The 22,701-nt window shown below is 45.4% G+C and overlaps 2 protein-coding genes and 1 long non-coding RNA gene across 3 annotated transcripts in view; 1 reads left to right on the top strand and 2 right to left on the bottom strand.

Annotated features, from left to right (window-relative positions):
- Positions 1-422: 422 nt before the first annotated feature.
- LOC114688817 (H-2 class I histocompatibility antigen, D-37 alpha chain-like) overlaps positions 423-22,701 on the bottom strand; it is a 56,746-nt gene continuing 34,467 nt past the window's right edge. The window contains exon 7 of the mRNA XM_037201788.1: positions 423-616. Within this exon, the coding sequence (XP_037057683.1) occupies positions 552-616 (65 nt within the window). The 3' untranslated portion in view covers positions 423-551. The remainder of the gene's footprint in view (positions 617-22,701) is intronic.
- Positions 5,447-6,093, top strand: LOC119087148. The gene is made up of 2 exons (XR_005090584.1): positions 5,447-5,537; positions 5,823-6,093. It is a non-coding gene; the product is annotated as an uncharacterized LOC119087148 (long non-coding RNA).
- On the bottom strand, positions 17,192-22,503 carry LOC114688816 (H-2 class I histocompatibility antigen, K-B alpha chain-like). Its single transcript, XM_037201793.1, is given in 8 exon segments — positions 17,192-17,324; positions 17,461-17,493; positions 17,870-17,983; positions 18,178-18,453; positions 21,228-21,308; positions 21,311-21,499; positions 21,684-21,953; positions 22,134-22,503. Coding segments are annotated over 8 exon segments (1,098 nt in total). The 5' UTR covers positions 22,204-22,503; the 3' UTR covers positions 17,192-17,259.

Raw genomic sequence — 22,701 nt, 5'->3', positions numbered from 1 at the left:
CCTCCCAGTCCTCATCTGAACGGGTCTCAGCTGAACTGCTTTTGGTTTCTATGTCCTCACACCTTTATATTGTTCTCTGTCCAGCAATGCTACTTCTCAGGATTAAAGGCATGTGTGCTTCCCAGTACTGGGATTAAAGGTGTGTGCCACCACTGCCTGGCTCTGTTTCTCTCCTAGGCTGGATCAGCTCATGTAGCCCAGTGTGACCTCGAACTCACAGAGATCCAGACAGAGATGCCTTCAGAGTTATAGAATTAAAGATGTGTGCCACCACTGCTTGACCTCTATGTCTAATCTAGTGGCTGTCTCTGTCCTCTGATTATCAGGCAAATTTATTAGGGTATAAAATATATCACCACACTGTCCCGCTGGATACTCACAGCACAAGGAACACAGATTCAGAAGGTTCTCCATGCTGCTGGTTATTTCCTTCACAAAAATTTAATAATTCACTCTTTCATTTACCCACCAATCAAACATCAGGTGAAGAACTTGAACAATGAAGTTCATGTACAGACACTTATTTTCAGTGGGGAAGTCATGTCTGCAGCTCAGGGCAGCATGAAGCTGATTGGATGGAGATGTCCCCTCCTGTTTGCTGAATTAGGGAGGTTGGCTGTGGAAGGAAACACAGGGTGGTGTAGTGAGAGTGTCCTGGTGAGTAGGGCAGGCTGCACATTGAGCCCAAAAATCACATGGAACTACAGACATTCTTGCCTAAAATGACTGGGGGGCTCAGGACATCACAGCAGAGCCCGGAGCAGATCATATGTCACTCAGTATAGACCAGACAGATGTATTTATGCTACAGAACAAGAGTCATGAACCATCACTGTGAAGACAACATCCCAACAACCCACCACTCACTCACAGGACCACATTCTCAGAGTTACTGTGAACCATTCACATCCTCTTTGTCCATCCCCCATTCCATGGTCAGTGTGTCTTTATTGCAGTCTGTGAGAGCTTTAGGGTCAAAAATTTACAAGATTTCAGAGGATTTGTCTGCAGGAGGAATTATGGTCTGGCTGAGCTTCTCACCAGCTCCTGCTCCAATCAAAGGTCAGGGACAAACCTTACCCAAACCTACCTGCAGCCTGAGCATAGTGCACAGTGATTCCACATGTGAGAAATAAAGCTATGAGACTAGGGAAGCTCTGAACCCCAGGAAGTTTCCAGAACTGACAGCAGACCAGGGAAGAGTCAGGAGACATGAAGAAGGAGGTATGCAGGGAATGAACACATTTCCAACCTGTGAGTCCTCAGAATGGACCTTCCCCTGTCACTTAAGATTTCTGACCACTGAGAATTATGTCCCTATCACTTCCACCATGAGGGTTAGGAATCTATCCTTCATTTTCCCAATGCTTTACAGTAAGGTGACTGTTAGCACACAGACCCAGAGATGGGCAGAGTTGCACATGTGTGTGTGAGTAAGTGTCTTCCCATTCAACCTGCACATTTCTTGAAGGTGCTGAATAAAAAAGAAAAAAAAAAAAGCCCAGACCCTGCCCTTCCATACCTGTCTTCTTCCTCATCCACATGATAACACCTCCAATGATAAAACCTAAGACCACCACAGCTCCAAGGACAGCACAGACAATGGTCATGATGGGGATGGACTGAGGAGGCTCTAGAGAAGGAAGGGAAAGGAAGGGAAGGTGAGGGTCATGGTTCCAGCTCTCAGGCCTGACTCTGTCCAGCATCTGTAGAAGGCATCATCTTTCTTGATACCATTTACACCCAAACCCTCCTTACCCCACCTCAGGGTGAGGGGCTCAGGAAGACCTTCATGCTGCACATGGCATGTGTATTTCTGCTCCTCTCCAAAAGGCACCACCACAGCTGCCCACTTCTGGAAGGTTCCATCCCCTGCAGGTCTGGTTTCCACCAGTTCCATTTTCTGAGTCTGCTCCTCCTCATCTCTCTTCCAGGTCAGGGTGATGTCAGCAGGGTAGAAACCCAGGGCCCAGCACCTCAGGTTGACATCACCTTGGGATCTGAGATGATGGATCACAAATGTCTCTGGTGGATCTGAGGGGAAGAGTAGAAAAATTCAGGTGTTCGGCATTCTTGCTGGGACTCCAGCAGGGTCCATGAGACCAACATGGGAAGGATTAGAAATGGGTGATGGAGGGGTGAAAATCTCCTGTGGCTTAGATACAGGGTTGTGGATAATCTCATCTTTGGCAAATTGTAGATATTTGTGAAAGAGCCCAGGGTCAGGAACTATAGGTGTCATATCAGGAAAAAGGGACTTCTCTCCTGAAAAAGGGTCAGGACACCCAATAGAACATTTTACCTCCCACATGGGAAAGATTGGGAGAGAATGGAATATTATGTCACAAGGAGAGACACCCAGAGTTTCCTCTAATGCCAGGAAGGAGACAAAGGTCTACACTCTCCTCCATCTCATTTGATACAGTGATTATATTTATATGAGCTATCAGGATTAGACAGAAGATAGGCTTAAAGGGGATTCAAATAGGAAAGGAAGAAGTCACTCTGTCTCTATTTCCTGATAACATGTTTCTTTACTTAAAAGACCCTGTTGAGTCCAGAGGAACATTCTAGGACCAAATAAACATTTATAGTTGCAAGATACATAAATTAATGTAAAAAATAGGCTTCATTTATCCCAGCAGTGTATTTTTATAAAAAGTGATTCCAAAATGTACAACATTCAAAGTCTTTCCACCAGAATCAAGGGTTTAGAGATATCTCTAACCAAAGAAATGGAAGAACTCTACAATGAAAACTTCAAGATACTGACACAGGAAATCACAGAAGAGAATGTTAGAGGATGGAAAAACAATCCATGCCCTGGACTGGCAGAGTTAATGTTGTGAAAATGGCCACACTACAGACATTATATTATGGATTTAAAGCAATATTCCCAAAACTGATGTATTTCATAGCTTTAGGAAAAAGACAAGAATCTGTACAGATGACAAACAATGTTCAGGTGTTACAATCCCAACCTCCAATTAGACTAGAGCTGTCGTGACAAAGACGGCCTGGAACTGACATAAAACAGACGGAGACTAAGGCATAGGACAGAGATCCTGGAAACAATATGACAAAGTTATACATGCTCAATTTTAGACGAAGAACACTAAGAACAAGTTGGAAAAAAGATCCCATTCTACACATGCTGCTGCAACACTGTTTTTCTGCCTGAGAAGATGAATTTAGATTCTCCCCTTTCACCTTGTACAAAAGTAAACTTGAAACAGAGCGAAGACTTTTTAAATTCCAAATTTGAAAGACCCAAACCTCAAGAAGACAACCTACGGGAAACCCTTCCAGATCCTGGGGTAGACAAGAGCCTCAGAATAGGACACTACCAGAGGATGTAATTAGGCCATATATCTGCATGAAAATAAAGTCTCTTCCCAGCACAGGACACAGTCAGCAGAGTGACCAGAAGCCTCAACAGGAGGAAACCTGTACCAGCTGGACTGCAGACAAGGGACTAGAGTCCTCAGATTACAGAGAACTGCACAAACTACATACCAAGGAATTAACATTGTCAACTCATGCGGAGAGTACTGAATAGACAGTTATCCTAATAAAAGAGAAAACCACTAATAGCCCGTATTTTCAGTGTGTTCAGTACCTCTAGCCTTCACGAAAATGCAGATTAAATCTACTTTAGGGGGCTGGAGAGTTGGGTCAGAGGTTAAGAGGACTTGATGCTCTTGCAGGGGACCTAGGTTAGATGCCCTGTATGTAACTCCAGTCTCAGGGAATCTGACACCCTCTTCTAACCCCAGACACCAGGCACACACGTGGTGCACATCCACACATGCAGGCAAGACTCTCATCCACATAAAAGAATGAAATAAAATGAAAATTTAAACTGCTTTGAGATAGCCTTTCAGCCCAGTGACCAACAAATTTGACAGAAAAGAAAATGCTGGAGGGCATGTGGAGAGGGGAAACATTCACTGCTGAAGGGTTTCAAATTAATACAGACGTTGTGGAAATCATATTGGACATTTCTTTAAAAAATTTAAAATAGAACTACCATGTGACCCAGCATTTTTATTCCTGGGTAGAAGTCCACGTCCTACGGTGAGATATTACACCCCATGGTTATTGTTGATTTATTCACTAGAGTAAAGTATTGGATTTATTCCATCAACAGATGAGCAGAGAATTGGAATTTGGTACACATATAAAATGGAATACTATTGGGCTCTAAACAATGTCATCACAACATGTATACTATTAAGAGAGGTCACACAATTTCAGAAAGAAAAACTACATTGTTTTTCCTCATATGGGGGATATAGCCAACCACATATGAATATATGTAAACAAGTGTAGATATGTGTATACTCTAACAGGACCAAAAAAGAACAAGAAAGGCTAAATACTGGGGATGAGAAAGGAGTGAATGCAGGTAATGGACTTGAGTTATGAAGCAGGTTATAAAGCTAATTGTTTTCTATTTCTATCTCTGTCATGGATTTTCTTTCTTCCATTTTCCTTCTTTTTGCGTGTTGGTGTCCGATAAGTGCATGAATTATATTGATATCGAATGTGTAAAATCCAAAGTGAGTCTGCACAAGTTCATGGCTCCTCTAACTGTAGAGAAATTCACTGAGGTGTATAGCCTTTGTTCTGGTTAATTTCAGGGTGTGTCTTTTTTGTAATAAAGTTAAAAAAAATTAAAACCAAGAAAAGACAGGGGCATGACCCCAGCTGAGGGGTTTCTTTTTCCTCAGGACTGAGCCCAGCCAGAGACAGAGGGAGGAGCTGCCCGCGGCCCTGCACCTATGCGCAGCAGCGCGTCCTTCCCGATCTCCAGGTATCTGTGCAGCCACTCCACGCACTCGCCCTCCAGGTAGGCCCTCCGTCTCTCTGTAACACCACCCTGCTCCCACTTGCGCCGCCGTGTCCACGTCGTCAGGTCGTCGTTCAGGGCGATGTAATCGCGGCCGTCGTAGGCGTACTGATCATATCCGCGGAGGAGGCGCCCGTCCGACCCCACTTGACAACCGTACATGAGCTGGATGGTGTGAGAGCCTGCGGGGACCCCGCGGTCAGCTCCGCCCACCCTCGCCGCCCCCTGGTCAACCGGGCCCGGCCCACCAGCGGACTCCCCTTAACTGTAAGTAAAAGTAGGTTCCGGTTGGAGGCTCTCTGGTCCAGAGTATCTGAGGCTCCCACATTGGGACACGGAGCGATTCCAGTAGGTATAAAGGACGTGGAGGGGTCGTGACCTCCGACCCGCATCACTCACCGCCCTCGCTCTGGTTGTAGTAGCGGAGCGCGGTCCTCAGGTTCACTCGGAAAGTCTGCTCATGGCCCTTGGCTCTCTGTGTGTTCTCCTCCCAATATTCCGGCTCCACCTTCTCCACCCACGGCGCCCGCGGCTCCATCCTCGGAGTCTCCGCGTCGCTGTCGAAGCGCACGAACTGCGTGTCGTCCACGTAGCCGACAGAGATGAACCGGGGCTCCCCGAGGCCGGGCCGGGACACGATGGTGTGGAAATACCGCATGGAGTGCGAGCCTGGGGGCGGCGCGCGGTGAGACCCCGACCCTCCTCCCGGGACCCCGGGCGGGTGCGCGGGCCGGGAGGGGAGCAGGGCGCGGGGCTCGGGACGCGGTGGAGAAGGGCGGGAGGGTCTGGCTGGGCGACGCGGGGACGCGGCTTCCCCGGGGCCGCCCCCGCCCTCCCCGCAGAGTCGTTTCCCTCCCGACCCCGCACTCACCCGCGCGGGTCCGGGTCGGGGCCAGGGCGGCTGCCAGCAGCAGGAACAGCATGTGATGGATCATCTTCTGGTCTCAGATCTGGGGCGTCTGAATTGTAGGCGGTGGTGCTGGTGGTTGGAATTTCTATCCAGCAGCCATGAACAAGGACGCTGTTGATTACTCAGGATCTGGACACCCAATGTGGGTGAGAACAGGAAACTTGTCATCAGTGTCCAGGCAGAAGGACCTGACACAGGAGCTGGAGAATTGAAACCTGGGACCAGGGGAATCTCCAGCTCTGTGCTTCCCCATACCCGATCTCCCCTGGGGAGCAAGACTTTGCCAAGAACACTTAAAATTGTAATAAAATGTTTTGAATACTTTGTTCATCAGTGCTGGGGTCCCGTGAGATTTGGTTTCCTCACAGGGCAGCTGGAAAGGTCCCAGGTTCCTGCTGACTGTCCTAGGATTCCTCTTCTAGAACTCAGGGTCTCTTTTGAGACTGCTATGGACACAGCAACTGACTTCCTCAGAGTCAGAAGTGAGAGAGAGAGGGTGGGGAGAGGTACAGAGAGGTAGAGAGAGGTAGAGAGAGACAGAGACAGAGACAGAGAGAGACACACAGACACACACACACACACACACACACACACACACACACACACAACACACAGAGCCCTAGAGCAAGAGCCATGTTTCCTTCATCAGGGGAGTAGAGTGAGCAGGTCATGAACACCCCAGAGTGCCAGGGTCTGCCACAACCTGGGTTCAGGACCTGCCCCCCAAGTGTGTGTGTGTGTGTGTGTGTGTGTGTGTGTGTGTGTGTGTGTGTGTTCCCATTCACTATGCACATTTCTTGAAGGTACTCAATAAAAATATTACTTCAGACCCTGCCACTTCCATACCTGTGTTCTTCCTCACCCACATCATGAGTCCAACCATGATAAAACCTAAGATCCACCACAGCTCCAAGGACAGCACCAACAATGGTCATGATGGGGATGGACTGAGGAGGCCCTGGGAGTGGAGGAGAAGAGAATGGAAAGTGAGGCTCATGGCCCCACCTATCAAGACAGGATCTGCCCAGGGTCTGCAGAAGGCTTCAGCTTTTCCTGACCCAGCTTTGCATCCATACTTTCCTGCCCCATCTCAGGGTGAGGGGCTCAGGCAGGCACTCATCGTCCACATGGCATGTGTATTTCTCTCCTCTCCCACCACAACTGCCCACTTCTGGAAGATCCCATCCCCTGCAGGGCTGTCTCCACAAGCTCCTTGTCCCATGTCTGCTCTTCCTCATCTCTCTTCCAGGTCAGGGTGATGTCAGCAGGGTAGAATCCCAGGGCTCAGCCCCCGAGTGTGACATCACCTTGAGATCTGGGGTGATGGGTCACATGTGTCTCTGGTGGATTTGAGGAGAAGAGTTGGAAAGTTCAGGTGTTTTGTATTCTTCCTGGGGCCTCCAGCAAGGTCCATTAGACCTGCTTGGAAAATCTTTTCATTGTGATGTTCTAGAATCTGGGTGAAAGAGCCCAGGGTCAGTGAGCTCTAGGTGCCCCATCAGGAAAAAGGGACTTCTGCTCCTGACTGAGTGGGGCTGTGTGACTCTGCATCACTGCAGTCTGACTCCAGTGACTGTGTGTGTGTGTGTGTGTGTGTGTGTGTGTGTGTGTGTGTGTGTTTGTAGAGAACTGGGTCTGAGAGAGGACATGGTGCCCAATGGGCTACAGAATGAAGGAACTAGGGTGGTTTCAGACATCTTCTCTCCTTCCACATTGAGACAGACTATATGAACTGTCTTGTGAAAAGTGTGAATCCCAAGAATGACTCTCTTGTCAAGAAACCCAGGAGTGGCCAGGCATTGTGGCACATACCTTTAACCTAAACACTTAGGTGGCAGAGACTGGTGGATGTCTGAATATGAGGCCAGATTGGTCTCCATAGAGAGTTGTAGGCTATTTAGGACTACATAGAGAGATGCCTTATAGAAGAAGAAGAAGAAGAAGAAGAAGAAGAAGAAGAAGAAGAAGAAGAAGAAGAAGAAGAAGAAGAAAGAAGAAGAAGAAGAAGAGAAAGAAGAGGAAAGAAGAAGAAAGAAAGAAAGAAAGGAAGGAAGAAGAAAGAAAGAAAGAAAGAAAGAAAGAAAGAAAGAAAGAAAGAAAGAAACCCAAGAGTGCTGTTCCTCCTCTTCTTCTGAGGGCTGGAACATTATGCCCAATGCAGAGACACCTGTTGTTTCCTCTCAAATCAGAAATGAGACAAGAGTATTCAGTCTCCACTCTCTTTATCTGATACAGTGTTTGAAGTCTCAGTTATTACAATTAGACTAGAAAAAACATAAAAGGAGTCAAAATAGGAAAGGAAGGAATCAAACTATCCCTATTCCCAGACTAATGTTTCTTTACTTAAAAGACCCTGTTTATTCTACTGGAAAACTCTTGGACCTAATAAACACTTATCATTGCAGAATACAGAATCAATATAAAAAAGTTGCTTTCATTTATACCAACAGTGTACTCTCAGGGAATGAAATTAGAGAAAACACAGCATTCAAATTACCTGCTGTAGACTAAAGTATTTAGGGACATATCTTACCAAAGACATATAAGGACTCCACAATGAAAACTTTAAGATACTGATACAGGAAATCACAGAAGAGAACGTTAGAGGATGGAAAGACAATCTATGTCCTGGACTGGCAGAGTTAATGTTGTGAAAATGCCCAAACTACCAACATCATTATGTAGATTTAAAGCAATTTTCCTAAAACCGATGTATTTCATAGCTTTAGGAAACAGACAAGAATCTGTACAGATGACAAACAATGTTCAGGTGTTACAATCCCAACCTCAAATTATACCAGAGCTATGGTGACAAAGATGGCCTGGAACTGACATAAAACGGACTGGAGACTAAGGGATAGGACAGAGATCCTGGAAACAAGATGACAAAGGTATGCATACTTAATTTAGACAAAGAATGCAAAACACACATTGGAAAAAAGATCCCATTCTACACATGATGCCGCAACACTGTTTTTCTGCCTGAGAAGATGAATTTAGATTCTCCCCTTTCACCTTGTACAAAAGTAAACTTGAAATAGAGCAAAGACCTTATTAAGTTCAACCTTGAAAGACCCAAACTTCAAGAAGACAACCTGGGGGAAATCCTTCCAGATCCTGGGGTAGACAAGAGCCTTGGAATAGGACAATACCACAGGAACTAATAAGGCCATATATGTGCATGAAAATAAAGTCTTTTCACAACACAGGACACAGTCAGCAAAGTGACCAGAAGCCACAACAGGAGGAAACCTGTACCAGCTGCAGACAAGGGACTAGAGTCCTCAGTTTACAGAGAGCTGCAGAAACTACATACTAAGGAACAATGTCAATCATTTCATGGTCAAGAGAACTGAATAGACAGTTATTCTAATAAAAGAAAAAAAGACATAAATGGTTACTAACTATTTTTAGTATGTTCAGTACCTCTAGCTTATATGAAAATGCAGATTAAAACTACTTTACGGGGCTGAAGAGTTGGGTCAGAGGTTAAGAGGACTTGATGCTCTTGCAGAGGACCTGGGTTAGATGCACTGTATGTAACTCAGGTCCCAGGGAATCTGACTCACTCTTCTGAGCCTAGGAATCTCACCAGGCACACATGTAGTGCACACGCACACGTACAGGCAAAACACTCATCCATGTGAAAGAATGAAATAAAAATGAAAACGAAAAAACTGCTTAGAGATAGCCTTCAGCCCAGTCAGAATGGCTGTCATCAATAAATCTGACAGCAAATGTCCACCTTCACGGAGATGTAGCACTGGCTATCTTAGGCCTCCTGACTAGGTGCAGAGCAGGCGCCCATCTGGCCCCAGGTCTCAGCCATACATCCACTGGAGCAAGAGAGGATCTGGTGAGGACCAGGTGGTCAGCGCCACCTTGTGGCCGCCGTGCCCCGCTGTCAGTCCATAATCTGAAATTTTCAGAAACAGAAATTCAATGAAAACTTATGCGAAACTCTGCGGGGTCTTTCCTGTTTGAGGGTCTGGGCATATGTTTGGATGAAACTTCGACCCAGCGGGTCAAGATGACCCACTCCTGTCCCAGGGGAGATTCAGGGGTCGTGTCTGTGATCCGGGCCACGGTCACTCACCTTAGTCACTCTGTAGTAGCCAAGCAGGGTCTTCAGGTTCCATCTGAAGTTCTTCCCTGTGGTGTTTCTGACCCCCCCCCCCCAATACTTGAGTTCCTCCTGTTCCACTCCACTCACGGCGCTCACAGCTCCATTCTCGGAGTCTCCGAATCACTGTGGAAGCGCAAGCACGACATGTCATCGCTGTAGTGATGAACCGGACTCCCAGAGGCGGGGCGGAATGAGGCAGTGTGGAAATACCTCAGCTAGTGCGAGCCTGCAGGAGGCAAGCTGTGAGACCCTGACCCTCCTCCTTGCCCAGGCATCCAGGTGAAGGCGGGAGACAGGAGGGATCAGGGCCTCTAAGATAAGCTGACAGGGTACTGCACCCTCCTGGCGCCCTGCTCCTTCCCTCAGAGTCCTTTCCCTCCCACCCCTTACTCTCAGCTGGTTCTGGGTCAGAACTATGGCCTAGCCAGCAGCTGGACCAAAGTGACAGAGGCACAGTCCTCACTCTGGGTCTGTGATGAATGTGGACTTTGTTCCTGTTGACTGCTGGACCTGGAAACTCTGGTCAACAGCTTCCCCAGAAACTAGGTGTCCTACAGGAATGAGAATTGTGAGTGCGTTACTTGTGTGCAGTGAGAAGAACCAGATCAGGGCTGAGAGACAAAGCGATACTGTGCATATGACAACCAGTGCTGGGAACTAACCCGGCATCTTTATTAAAGAAAATGCAGTCAGAGCCATGACAGGACTTGGGATTTTAACCAGACCCATGTTGTCTGGCACTCATGCCTCTTGGGTACATCGTTTCTCTGAGTCTTAGTGCAGTCTGTGTAAGTTTTAGATCATTTAATTTATTTTTAAATTATGTTCGTGTGGTTTTGTGTGTGAATATAGGAGTGCAGTGCCCGAGGAGGACAGATTTCCTGGAGCTGGAGTTATTGGTGAGTGTGAGCGCCATGTGAGCGCTGGGAACCAACCCCAGGTTCTTTGTAAGATCTGGATATGTGTTCTTGACAGCTGAGCCATCTCCCCAGTCTGTGGGAGGAGTCTTCTTAATTCTTTGTTTCATGTAATCTTAGATATTATATTCTAACTACCCAAGTGGTAGTTACTAGGTGGTTAATTACAAGGTGATTCTATCATTGAATGTTTGTGTTCTGCTCTATGAAAACCACTGGCTCTGAGGCTGCAGAGAGAGCTCAGCAACTGAGAGAACTTGCAGCAGCTCACAACTGCCTGTCATCCAGTTCCAGGACGTCTGACTCCCTCTTCTGGCATCCCTGGGCAGTACAGGCATGTGATAGACTTGTCTTCATGTGGGTAAAATACTTCTGTACATAAAATTAAAAAAAATTAAAAAACAGAGGTGGGAGGGAGGGAGAGAGAGAGAGAGGAGAGAGAGAGAGCGAGAGGGAGGGAGGGTGAGAGGGAGGGAGGGAGGGAGAGATTCCATTTGAAACAAACACTATGGGGTCTATCTTCCAATGTGCTACTTAATAATGGATCATTTTTGAGGCTTAATCGATTTAATTAATCAATTAATGTTTGAAACAGGCTCTTGGAGTGTAGCCTGAGCTGGTTGCAAATTGATGTTCCTCCTGGGAAAGGAGAAAAACAAGCATGGTCAAAGGGCATACCTCTAGTAGAGGAACAGAGGAAAGAGACACCTTGAAAAGAAGACAGGATGGAGGGGGCGGAGGGGTCTGTAATCACCTAGGACACAAATCTCCTGTCTGTGAGAGAGGCTCCAGATTAGGTTATTGAGGTGGGAATAGGTGTGGCATCTTCCACAAGCAGTGGTCAGAGGAGAAAGAGCAAGCTGGGCAAAGAACTCAACCCCCCGAGTTCCTGATGGTACTGCAATGTACAGCCACCTCCTGTACCTGCCACCATGCTGCCCCCTCCCTGGTGGGCTGAATTCCTGGGACTGGGCAAAATCGGCCTTTCTTCTCTTAAGTCTTCTTGTTGGGTATCTGCTAACAGCAGTGAGAACACTAATAATGCAGACATTTAATACCGGAATGGGTCAGTGATGTGATAAACCTGCCTATGTGGTTCTTAGGCCCTTGGAACTGGTTGTAGCAAGAATGTGGAAGAGTTAGGAACTTTGGACTGGAAAAGCCCCAGAGAGCTGCAGACAGAGCTTAGTGAGGAGTTGCAGTGGGGATTTGGAAACCAGAATGCCCAGAGCAATGCAGACAGTGGAGGTAATTTACCTACTAAGCATCTCTTCAGTCCTGCCCCCGACAAAAACAAACAAAAAAACGAAGTGATAGGTTTCTAAAATTCTCCAGTTCTCCCAAGGAAGTTTAAATGTTCAGAAAAGACATTTTTATCAATGAATAAATACTGGTGGGCTGCAGAGGTGGCTCAGTAGCTAAGATCACTTACTGCTCTTGCAAAGGACCTGGGTTTGGTTCCTAGTTCCCACATGGTGGGTCATAACCATCACTTCAGATTCAAGGGATCTGACACCTTCCTCTGGACTCCACACACAGCACACACAGAGTGCACATACATATGTGCAGGCAAAACAATGATACACATAAAACAAAAATGAATCTTTAATAAAAAGCTAATGTGATAGGTTCTTGTTCAACTTTGAGAAAATGTTTGCTAATATATTTATATCAGGCCCATATCCAAGAAGGCATCTACATCATTTAGCATCTTCTTTTTCTGCCTGGCAATGGACCCAGGATCTCACAAATGGTAGGCAAGTGTTCTGCCCATGACAGGCAAGGTTCACCCCAGCCTATCCCTGTCATACATTCTTTAAAAAGAATATGGTATTTCATAGAAGAGGCTGCTTCATTTCATACAAAGTGCCTTCCTCTAACAGGGGTGGTGTCTTTGAATGTTGCATGGGTGCTGTTGGTGGACTTGCCATCTGTGACGCTTGGATGTTTCTGCTAAGATGCTTAAGAATACTCCACACTGCAAAACTAAAGAAGGTGGGTCTCTGCTGGGAGGGCTGGGGTGGAGGAAGGCAGCATTTGACACACAGCTCTGTGCTCCAGCCTGCCTTGGGTTTCCAGGACTCGGGCAGAGCTGACCCGACAAGAAGAACTGCACAGGGCTCTGCTTACACTGCGGGAGGCACTAGTGGACAGGATTCCCAGTGGAAGGGGCAGCACAGGGGACCTGACCAGTCTGCATCTCCATGCCAACCACGTACACAGGCTCATGGAGCATCTGAAGGAGGTGCAGGAAGGACACTCAAGACCCAGTCAGGGGAACTAGGAAACACGTGGCTGGATCCATGCAGAGCAGCGGTGCCAGGAGGGAAAACAGAAAACATCAAAACCGTTAATGGTGGCAACAAGCCAAGGAAATTGTAAGGAAATGTCCTACTTGTTCCTTCTACAATCAAACGCCATTACCAGCAGGATGTAACCCAAAGGGTACTCAGAGGAATGAAATCTGGCAGATGGATGTGTTTCACTTTGCTGAATTTGGAATATGAAATATGTACACCACACCATCGATACTTATTCAGGATTTCGTTTTTTTTTTTTTTTTTTTTTTTTCCCCTGAAACAGGGTTTCTCTGCGTAGCTTTGCGCCTTTCCTGGAGCTCACTTGGTAGCCCAGGCTGGCCTCGAACTCACAGAGATCCGCCTGGCTCTGCCTCCCGAGTGCTGGGATTAAAGGCGTGCACCACCACTGCCCGGCTTATTCAGGATTTCAATGGACAACTGCTTTGAGTTCTGAAAAAGCTGATTCTGTAATCACTCATTTGCTAGAAGTTATGGCCATCATGGCTATACCTGCACAAATCAAAACTGACAATGCTCCATCATATGTCTCTGTTAAAATGAAACATTTTTTTGCTTCTTACAATATAAAGCATATTACTGGTATACCACATAATCCCACAGGTCAAGCAGTTATAGAAAGATCAAACAGAACTCTAAAGGATATGCTAAATAAACAGAAAGGGGTAACAAAAACCCCTAGAAATAGACTGCATAATGCTCTATTAACTTTGAATTTTCTCAATGCCAATGAGTAAGGAACAACAGCTTCAGAGAGACATTGGATAATAGAAAAAACTACAGAATTAAATCAACCTATATACTTTAAGGATGTGCTGACCTCAGAATGGAAACCAGGGTATGTGTTACGTTGGGGACGAGGTTTTGCTTTTGTTTCTACAGGAGAAGATAAGCTGTGGGTACCATCAAAATTGATAAAGGTTCGATTTGAACAAGAGAGACCTCTTAATTAGAGGAGGTGATAGTTCATCAACCAGCATGAACATACAATTTAAACTAACTTATACCAGTAACACATGCCTTTTCATTTAATCAGATAATAACTTGCCAAAAAGGAACATCCCCAAAATTAGTCTTTTGTTTTTGTCTTTTAGGAGAATGAAGGTTAAGGAATCTGAAGAACACAGGACAAATGAGACAACTGAAGAAAAGGGACAAATCATCTATCCCAGGAAACAGAGTGAAGTGGTGTATGGGTTTATCATCTAAAAATTTTTATAAGTCTTCCTAAATGTTTGTTTCTGCACTTCTCTAAAGATTTAACACTATTGTTCTTCTAATAGTTCCAGTTCAATTAAAATTTAAAGCTGACTTTGGAGTTTGAGAATGGCTCTCTCCTTCTTTAAACTCAAGCATGTTGTTAAAAGGAAAATGCAAACTCCCTGTATCATGCCAGAATAAAAGAGCCATCTTCTGCTATGGGACAGGAGAAAAGCCAAATTAATTAAGGGACTATTCTATTACTAATCTCAACTCTTTGATTCTATTCTGATTCTTTAAACTTTTCTTAAAGTATGAATTTTATATCAAAATTTACAAGATTAATATATAGATATATATACATTTTAAACTTTGTTAAGATATGAATAGTCATATAGAGTACTAACTAATTCTAGAAAGAAAAAAGGCTTCAATTAGCTGCATATATACGTCTTTGTGTTCGAGTCTCTTATCAGTTTTCTGCAGGAAATCACGGCCAGGCCTAACATCAACTGAAGTTTCCAGAAAGAAGATGGGGCCCCACAACAATAACAATTCCACGTGGACAATAATAATATCATTAAGCTGACAAACATCATCTACAGATCAGCTTTGAACTACAAGTGCTCAGAGCAATTTTGAGAGGGATAGCTGAGATGATCCAGTCTCAAAGACTACTTGAATAAGGACTTGAGATAAACCCTGAACTTTGGCATTATACACAGACTGGATAATGAAGGATATAGTTACCTTTTCTAGAATTTGACAATTAACCTAAAAAATTTTTTTTCAGGATAAAGATAACTTGGCCCATACCCTGCAGGAAGCAATTTTAAGAATATGACGCCCACATTCCCAAAGAGGTGGTGTGGGGTGGGTGGTTTTTTGGTCTTTTTAATGGGTTTTGGGTCTGGATAATTTTCATTGTTTAGGGGGTTGGTTACAAGTTGTCAAGGGTTAGGAAAAAGGCTAAGCAAAGGAGATTAGATTTAAGGTTCTTGTTTTTTTTAAAAAAAAAAAGAAAGAAAAGAAAAAGACAATTACTAGTTAAAATACTTTACATTGGATTGGATTGTTTTATATTATATACAAATTATATATTGAAATTGATATTGTTAGAAAATGCTATATGATATATTTCTAATTGTACTTATACCATTCATCTAACAATGTAATGCAATTTTCTGATCCTTGAATGTTATTATTACCAACTATTAGGATATAAAGAAATGAAAGTTAGTAGTTAGACATTACACTTGAACTTGTAGTCATATTAGGTATGTTTTCAAGATTGAGCAGATATATTTTAGATAGATAGGTCATCTTCAAACCCTTCAGAGATCTACAGAATATGGCATTTAAAATGTTTTAATAACTTAGAAAATTTTTTTTTGTTATGACTATGAGACATGTCGGCTCCTGGCAGTACCAATCTACTTCAGAGAAAATATGGGCATTGAAGAAACTGTATATGGGGTTAACTTTCATTGTGGCAAAAGTTAGCCACTGGACAACAAAGTATCCTTGAATCAACAGGACAAAATGGACAGACAGGACATGAAACAAAGGACTACCGATTCTTGCCCAAACAAGTGTTGTTATGACTTTATTAAAAGGCATCTTCTGAAGCCAGGACAATATGGCACCATCCCTGAAGTGGCCTTCACAATCCGGAAAAGGTACAGTGCCCTTTTCTTCAAAGGCAGCTGAACAGGCAGTGGGCTGATGGCTTCTGATGTGCAGTGGAACAGCAGTTGAAACAGTTATTCTTGAAGAGTAACTAAGCTCAAGCCTCTCAATAGTAGACTGGCATTTAATAGAGGGATGTGGAGAAGAATGGGATGCTGAGATGAAGCCACATATACACAGCCAAGAAGAATGGACAGCTGAATTCAAAAACCATCAACAATTTCCAGAATTTAAAATCCTGAATCATGACATGATGCTAGTGGAATTCAGGTGTTTCTGGTACATGGACTGCTCTCACCCAATGTGAGGTTGAACTGTTGACCTTGTGTACATCCTACTTCACAAATGAGTCTGTCAGATACGCTAAGCCTATAGGCTGAACATGATGCCCCAACACTGCGGAGAAACCTCAGGTGACTGTCTAGGCAGCTGGCTGTTTCTGTCAACTCACAAATTTTTTGGAAGTTGCTTGCATGCACTTCCTGTTTTTATTTTTGTTAGCAAATATTATTTCCTTCTTGGGTCTCTGAGGGAGTTGAAGATTAGTTAGTTATAGTTGAAGATAAATTAGGCTAGAAAGTGAATTAGATACATTTTGGACTTACCAAAATAGGATAGATAATGGAATTATTTTCTCTGAATTTGTCAAATACAAATGGACTAGACATCGTTTAGGTATTTATTACTTGTATATATTGTATATAGTTATTGTACTTTTGTATATAGTTTTTCTTTTGTTAGTTATAAACTTTTTCCTTTTTATTAAAATAGAAAAGGGGAAATTTGATATTTTAATTGTACTGAAATGTGATTTTAATTGTATGTTAATAAATAAAGTTGCCTGAGGGTCAGAGCTATTAGAGCCATAGCAATTGGTGGGCAGTGGTGGCGTACGCCTTTAATCCCAGCACTTGGTAGGCAGAGCTAGGTAGATCTCTGTGTGTTCAAGGATACAGCCAGCATTGGAGACACACGCCTTTAATCCCAATACCAACCATAGAAGACCTCTGGAGTTCTGTACACACAGGCAGTGACAAGGCAGTCATGTGGTTGTGTTTACAACCAATGAGAAAGCAGAACAGCAAGTCTATATAAAGACAAACAGACAGGAAGTAGTTCACTTTCAGAGAGGTCTCTTGGCTTAAGAGGCTAGCTGCAGCAGGTGGGTAAGGTCTTAGCTCTGATCTCTTGACCTTCTTCTTTGCATTGGTTCTGTGTTTCTTATTTAATAAGACGGTTGGTTACATCTACACCAGGGTGTCACCTTTTCCATTCTCCAGGGACAAGTCGGAGCTCTGGGAACTGTACATGTCTGCAGAAGAAGTAACAAGGCACACTCAGAAGACTGAGAGGATGTGGCTGGAGGAGGAATTATGGGCTGGCTGGGCTCCCCACCAGCTCTAGCTCCACCCCAAGAGCCTCAGGGACAATCCTGCCTACACACTTACCTGGAGATGGAGCATAGTCTCCTCCTTTTCCACCTGTGAGAAAAAAACCATGAGAGACCAGAGAGGACCCCAACCCTAGGAAGATTCCAGAACTCTGACAGCAGATCAAGGCTAGTGACAGTAGCAAAGCGGATGTGGATGTTTCCCATTAAAACAGCAGAGCACAGCTGGGCGTTGGTGGTGCATGCCTTTAATCCCAGCACTTGGGAGGCAGAGGCAGGCTGATCTCTGTGAGTTCGAGGCCAGCCTGGTCTCCAAAGCGAGTTCCAGGAACCGCAAAAGTTACACAGAGAAACCCTGTCTCAAAAAACTAAAACAAACAAACAAAAAACAAACAAACAAACAAAAAACAAACAAAAAAGCACACTTCTAAAAGGGCTGAGAGAGAACCAGACCTGCCCTTTCCTACCTGTGTTTCTCCTCCTCTTCCTCACAACAGCCACCACAGCTCCAATGATCACAGCTCCAAGGAGAAGCAGAACAGCAATGATTGCCATGATGAGGACAGTGGACTGAGGAGGCTCTGGAAAGGGAAGGGAAGGGAAGGGAAGGGAAGGGAAGGGAAGGGAAGGGAAGGGAAGGGAAGGGAAGGGAAGGGAAGGGAAGGGAAGGGAAGGAAAAGAAAGTGGGGGACATGACCTCACCCCTGACACTGCTCAGGGTCTGCAGAAGGCTCCAGCTTTTCTGACCCCAGCTCTACACCCTCTCCTTCCTTACCCCATCTCAGGGTGAGGGGCTCAGGCAGACCCTCATGCTGCACATGGCATGTGTATCTCTGCTCATCCCCAGAAGGCACCACCAGAGATGCCCACTTCTGGAAGGTTCCATCCCCTGCAGGCCTGGTCTCCACAAGCTCCATGTCCTGTGTCTGTTCCTCCTCATCCTTCTTCCAGGTCAGGGTGATATCAGCAGGGTAGAATCCCAGGGCCCAGCATCTCAGTGTGGCATTTCCTTCAGGTCTGGGGTGATGGGTCACATGTGTCTCTGGTGGGACTGAGAAAAGTTGTAAAGCTCAGGTGTTTTGCATTCATCCTGGGAACTCTAGGGATGCACATGAGCCGGTCCTGAGAAGGGTCAGAAATAGGATGATGGAGATGTAAAAATCCCCCATAGGATTCCAAAGGATCCTGGATAATCTTTTCATTGTAAAGTTCTAGAATCTGGATAAAAGAGCCTAGGGTAGGAGACTCTAGTCATCCAATAGGAAAAAATGACTTCTGCTCCTGACTGGATGAGGCTGAGAAATCTAGCATCACTGCAGTCAGACTCCAATAGCTGAAATTGTAGGGTGCACAATGAGCTGTAGAATGAAGGAATTGGGGTTGTTTCAGAGATCTCTCCTTCCACATTAAGAAAGACTTGAACTGTCCTGAGAGGAGGGTAAGCCCTGGGAGAGCCAAATCTAGTCAGAAATCTCATGTGTGGCTGTGCATTGTGGCACACATCTTTAATACCAGCAGAAGCAGATGAATTCTTGAGTTTGAGCCAATGCTGGTCTACATAATAAGTTATACGGCACCCCGGACTACAGAGAGAGATGCCATAAAAAAATACCAAAGAAAGAAACAAAGTACATAAAAGAAATCCAGTAATGCTCTCCCTGTCCCACATGCAAGAGCAGGGTGATGGTGCAACATTATATCCAATGCAGAGAAACTGAGTGTTTCTTCTAAAACCAGGAATGAGGTGAGGGTGTCCACTCTCCACTCTATCTGCTATGGTGTTTGAAGGCTCAGCTATTACAATTACACAAGAGAAAGGCATAAAAGGGAACAAAATAGGAAAGGAAGAAGTCAAACTATCACTGCTTCCGAATAACACAATCCTTTTCTTAAATGACCCCATTGAGTCTACTGGAAAACTCTTGGACCTAATAAACACTTATGGTTTCCATTTACAAAATCAATATAAAAAGTATCCTTCATTCATGCCAACAGTGCACTTTCAGAAAAAGAAATAGGAAATGTGCAACATTCAAAGTAACTCCAACAGAATTAAGTGTTTCAGGATACATGTAACCAAAGACATGGAACAACTCTGCAATGAAAACTTCAAGATACTGACACAGGAAATCACAGAAGACAATGTTAGAGGATGGAAAGACAATCCATGCCCTGGACTGCCAGAGCTAACACTGTGACAATGGCCACACTACCAATTTTAATGTACAGGTTTAATGTAATGTTATCAAAATTCTATATATTTCACATGTTTAGAAAAAAGAAATCATATGGAATCACAAAAGACCACAAATAGTCAAACATTCTTAAGGACTAAGAACACTGCTGGAGGTGTTACAATCCCAACCTCAAATTATACCAGAGTTATAGTGACCAAGACAGCCTGGAAGTGGCAGAAAGAGACAGGAAAATCAAAGGAATAGAATAAAGATCCCAGAAATAAAATGAAAAACTATGCACACTTGTTTTAGACAAAGAATGTGAAACACACATTGGAAAAAAGATCCCATTGTGCAAATGATGCTGCAACACTAGGTTTCTACCTGAGAAGAGTTTTACCTGTCTTTCCCTCCTTCCTTCCCTCCCTCCCTTTCCTTCCTCCCTCCTTTCCTTCTCTCTCTCTCTCTCTCTCTCTCTCTCTCTCTCTCTCTCTCTCTCTCTCTCTCTCTCTTTCTGGAACTCAGTAGACCAGGCTGGCCTCCAGCTCACAGAGATCCATTTTTCTCTGCCTTCTATGTACTGGCCTTAAAGTCTTGCTTCATCTTTTACCTTCTACAAAGATAAAGTCACCGGAGCAAAGACCTTATAAAGTTCAACCTTGAAACACCTAAACTTCAGGAAGACAACTTAGGGTAGACCAGAGCCTCAGAATAGGGCAATACCAGAGGCCGTGCATCCGCATGAAAATAAAACCTCTTCACAGCATAGTACACAATCAGCAGAGTGACCAGAAGCCACAATAGGAGGAAACCTGTACAAGGGACTAGTGTCCTTAATTTACAGAGAACCTCAGAAACTAAATACCAAGGAACTCGCCATTGAACAAGTGGGTGAGGGAACTGAATAGACAGTTTTCTTAAAGAAAAAAAAACTAAACACCAGGCATGGTGGGGAACGCCTTTAAGCCCAGCACTGTGGAGGCAGAGGCAGGTGGATCTCTATGAGTTCAGGAGACCAGCCTTGTCTCTTGTCTAGAATGACTTCCAGGGCTACACAGAGAAACCCTGATTTGGGGGGCGGGGAACAACAACAGAAAAACCACCCTAATCTAAAACAAACAAACAACAAAACAAAACAACCCTCCCAAGTGGTCACACTGTTTTTCCTCATAAGCTGGATTTAGCCATCAATGTAAACAAATGTACAAGTGGACACAGTGTAAAATCACAAAAAAAGCCAACAGGAAAGGCCAAATACTGAAGGAAGAGGAAGAACTAAATGTAGGTAATGGACTTGAGTTATGAAACAAGTTATAAATATAATTATTTTCTAGTTCTAAATCTTTCATAGTTTTTTTGTGTGTTGATTCTGAATAAGTGAATAAAAATATATTTGACATGAACATGTAAAGTCCACTGCAAACATACACAGGTTCAGAATGGCTGCTCTAACTATAGAAGTTCGCTGAGAGGTATAGACTCGTTCTGGTTAATTCTGGAGTGTTTTATTTTTTCTTTTGTAATAAAGTTTAAAAAAAAATAAACGAATGAAGAGGCAGGGGCATTACCCCAGCAGACAGGTCTCTTCTTCCTCAGGACTAAGCCCAACCCAAGGGCAGACTGAAGAGCTGCCCTAGACCCCACGCACCTGCGCGCAGGTTAGTGGTCCCATTCTCCAGGTATCTGCAGAGCCTTTCTATGCACTCGCCCTCCAGGTAGGCCTGTATCTCTCTGCCTCACCAGCCTGCTCCAACTCCAGCCGGGTAATCTGGGCCACCCTGTCCGCAGCTGTCCACGTTCTCAGGTCCTGGTTCAGGGAGATGTAATCGCGGCCATCATAGGCGAATTGTTCATATCCACGGAGGAGGCGTCCGTTTGAATCCACATCACAGCCAGATATCACCTGGATGGTGTGAGAGCCTGTTCCCATCCCCGCGGTCAGCTCTGCTCCACGGCCTCACCCACCCACTGCCTTCTCTAAACTGAATAGGAAACCAGCTCCCAGTCTGTGTCTTGGGCAGAACTTCGGACTTGGCACCAGGGGTCACTGGGTCTGTCCTTGGAGAATTGGAGGAGTTAAGACTTCCGACTCGCGGTCACTCACCTTCATGGCTATGGTTGTAGTAGCTGGACAGGGCCCTCAGGTTCCTTCGGAAAGTCTGCTGGGTGATCTTGGCTTTCTGTGTTTCCCTCTCCCAATACTCTGGTCCCTCCAGCTCCACCCAAGGCGCCAGCGGCTCCATCCTCGGAGTCTCCGTATCGCTGTCGTAGCGCACGAACTGCGTGTCATCCACGTAGCCGACAATGATGAACCGGGGCTCCGCGAGGCCGGGCCGGGACACGATGGTGTAGAAATACCGCAGCGAGTGCGAGCCTGGGGGCGGCACGCGGTGAGACCCCGACCTTCCCGGGCCGGGAGGGGAGCAGGGCGCGGGGCTCGGGACGCGGTGGAGAAGGGCGGGAGGGTCTGGCTGGGCGGCGCGGGGACGCGGCTTCCCCGGGGCCGCCCCCGCCCTCCCCGCAGAGTCCGTTTCCCTCCCGACCCCGCACTCACCCACGCGGGTCCCGGTCAGGGACAGGGCGGCCACCAGCAGCAGGAGCAGCGTGCGCGTGCCTGACTCCATCGTCCTCAGATCTGGAGCCCGTCGTCAGGCAGCCCGTCTGAATTTCATAACAGGTGCCCATGTGCGTCTGTCGCTGGTTGGCTGTCCGGGATCTCTCCACCCACTTGTGGGTGTGAACCGCGCATTGTTACCGGTTTCCAGGCTCTGGCTGCTGTGGTAAAGGGCTCCAGTTCTTGCTGAAACTCCCTAGAATCCTCTGCTACTTAACTAGGAAGCTCTGCAGACTGCTCATGACACAGCGGCCGATTTCCTCAGAGCCAGATGGAGCGTGGGAGAGCCTGAGAATGAGTCAGAGAGCAAGAGGGAGAGAGAGGTTCTGGAGTGCCTAGATTAAAGGTGTTCACCGCCACTGTCCATTGAATTCTTCACTGTCGCATTAAGCTTCTCAGTTGTACTTAGATATACTATGTAGAAAGCTCTACCCCTTTTTGGAGTTGCCTGCGGATCCCAATATTACCAAAGTTACTGTTTCCTACCTGCACACACTAGTAGACTCTG

This window comes from Peromyscus leucopus, unplaced genomic scaffold, assembly GCF_004664715.2.
Source record: "Peromyscus leucopus breed LL Stock unplaced genomic scaffold, UCI_PerLeu_2.1 scaffold_1436, whole genome shotgun sequence".
Classification (NCBI taxonomy): Eukaryota; Metazoa; Chordata; class Mammalia; order Rodentia; family Cricetidae; genus Peromyscus; species Peromyscus leucopus.
The sequence above is the reverse complement of the archived record's forward strand: the minus strand, read 5'-3'. Positions and strand labels throughout refer to the sequence as shown.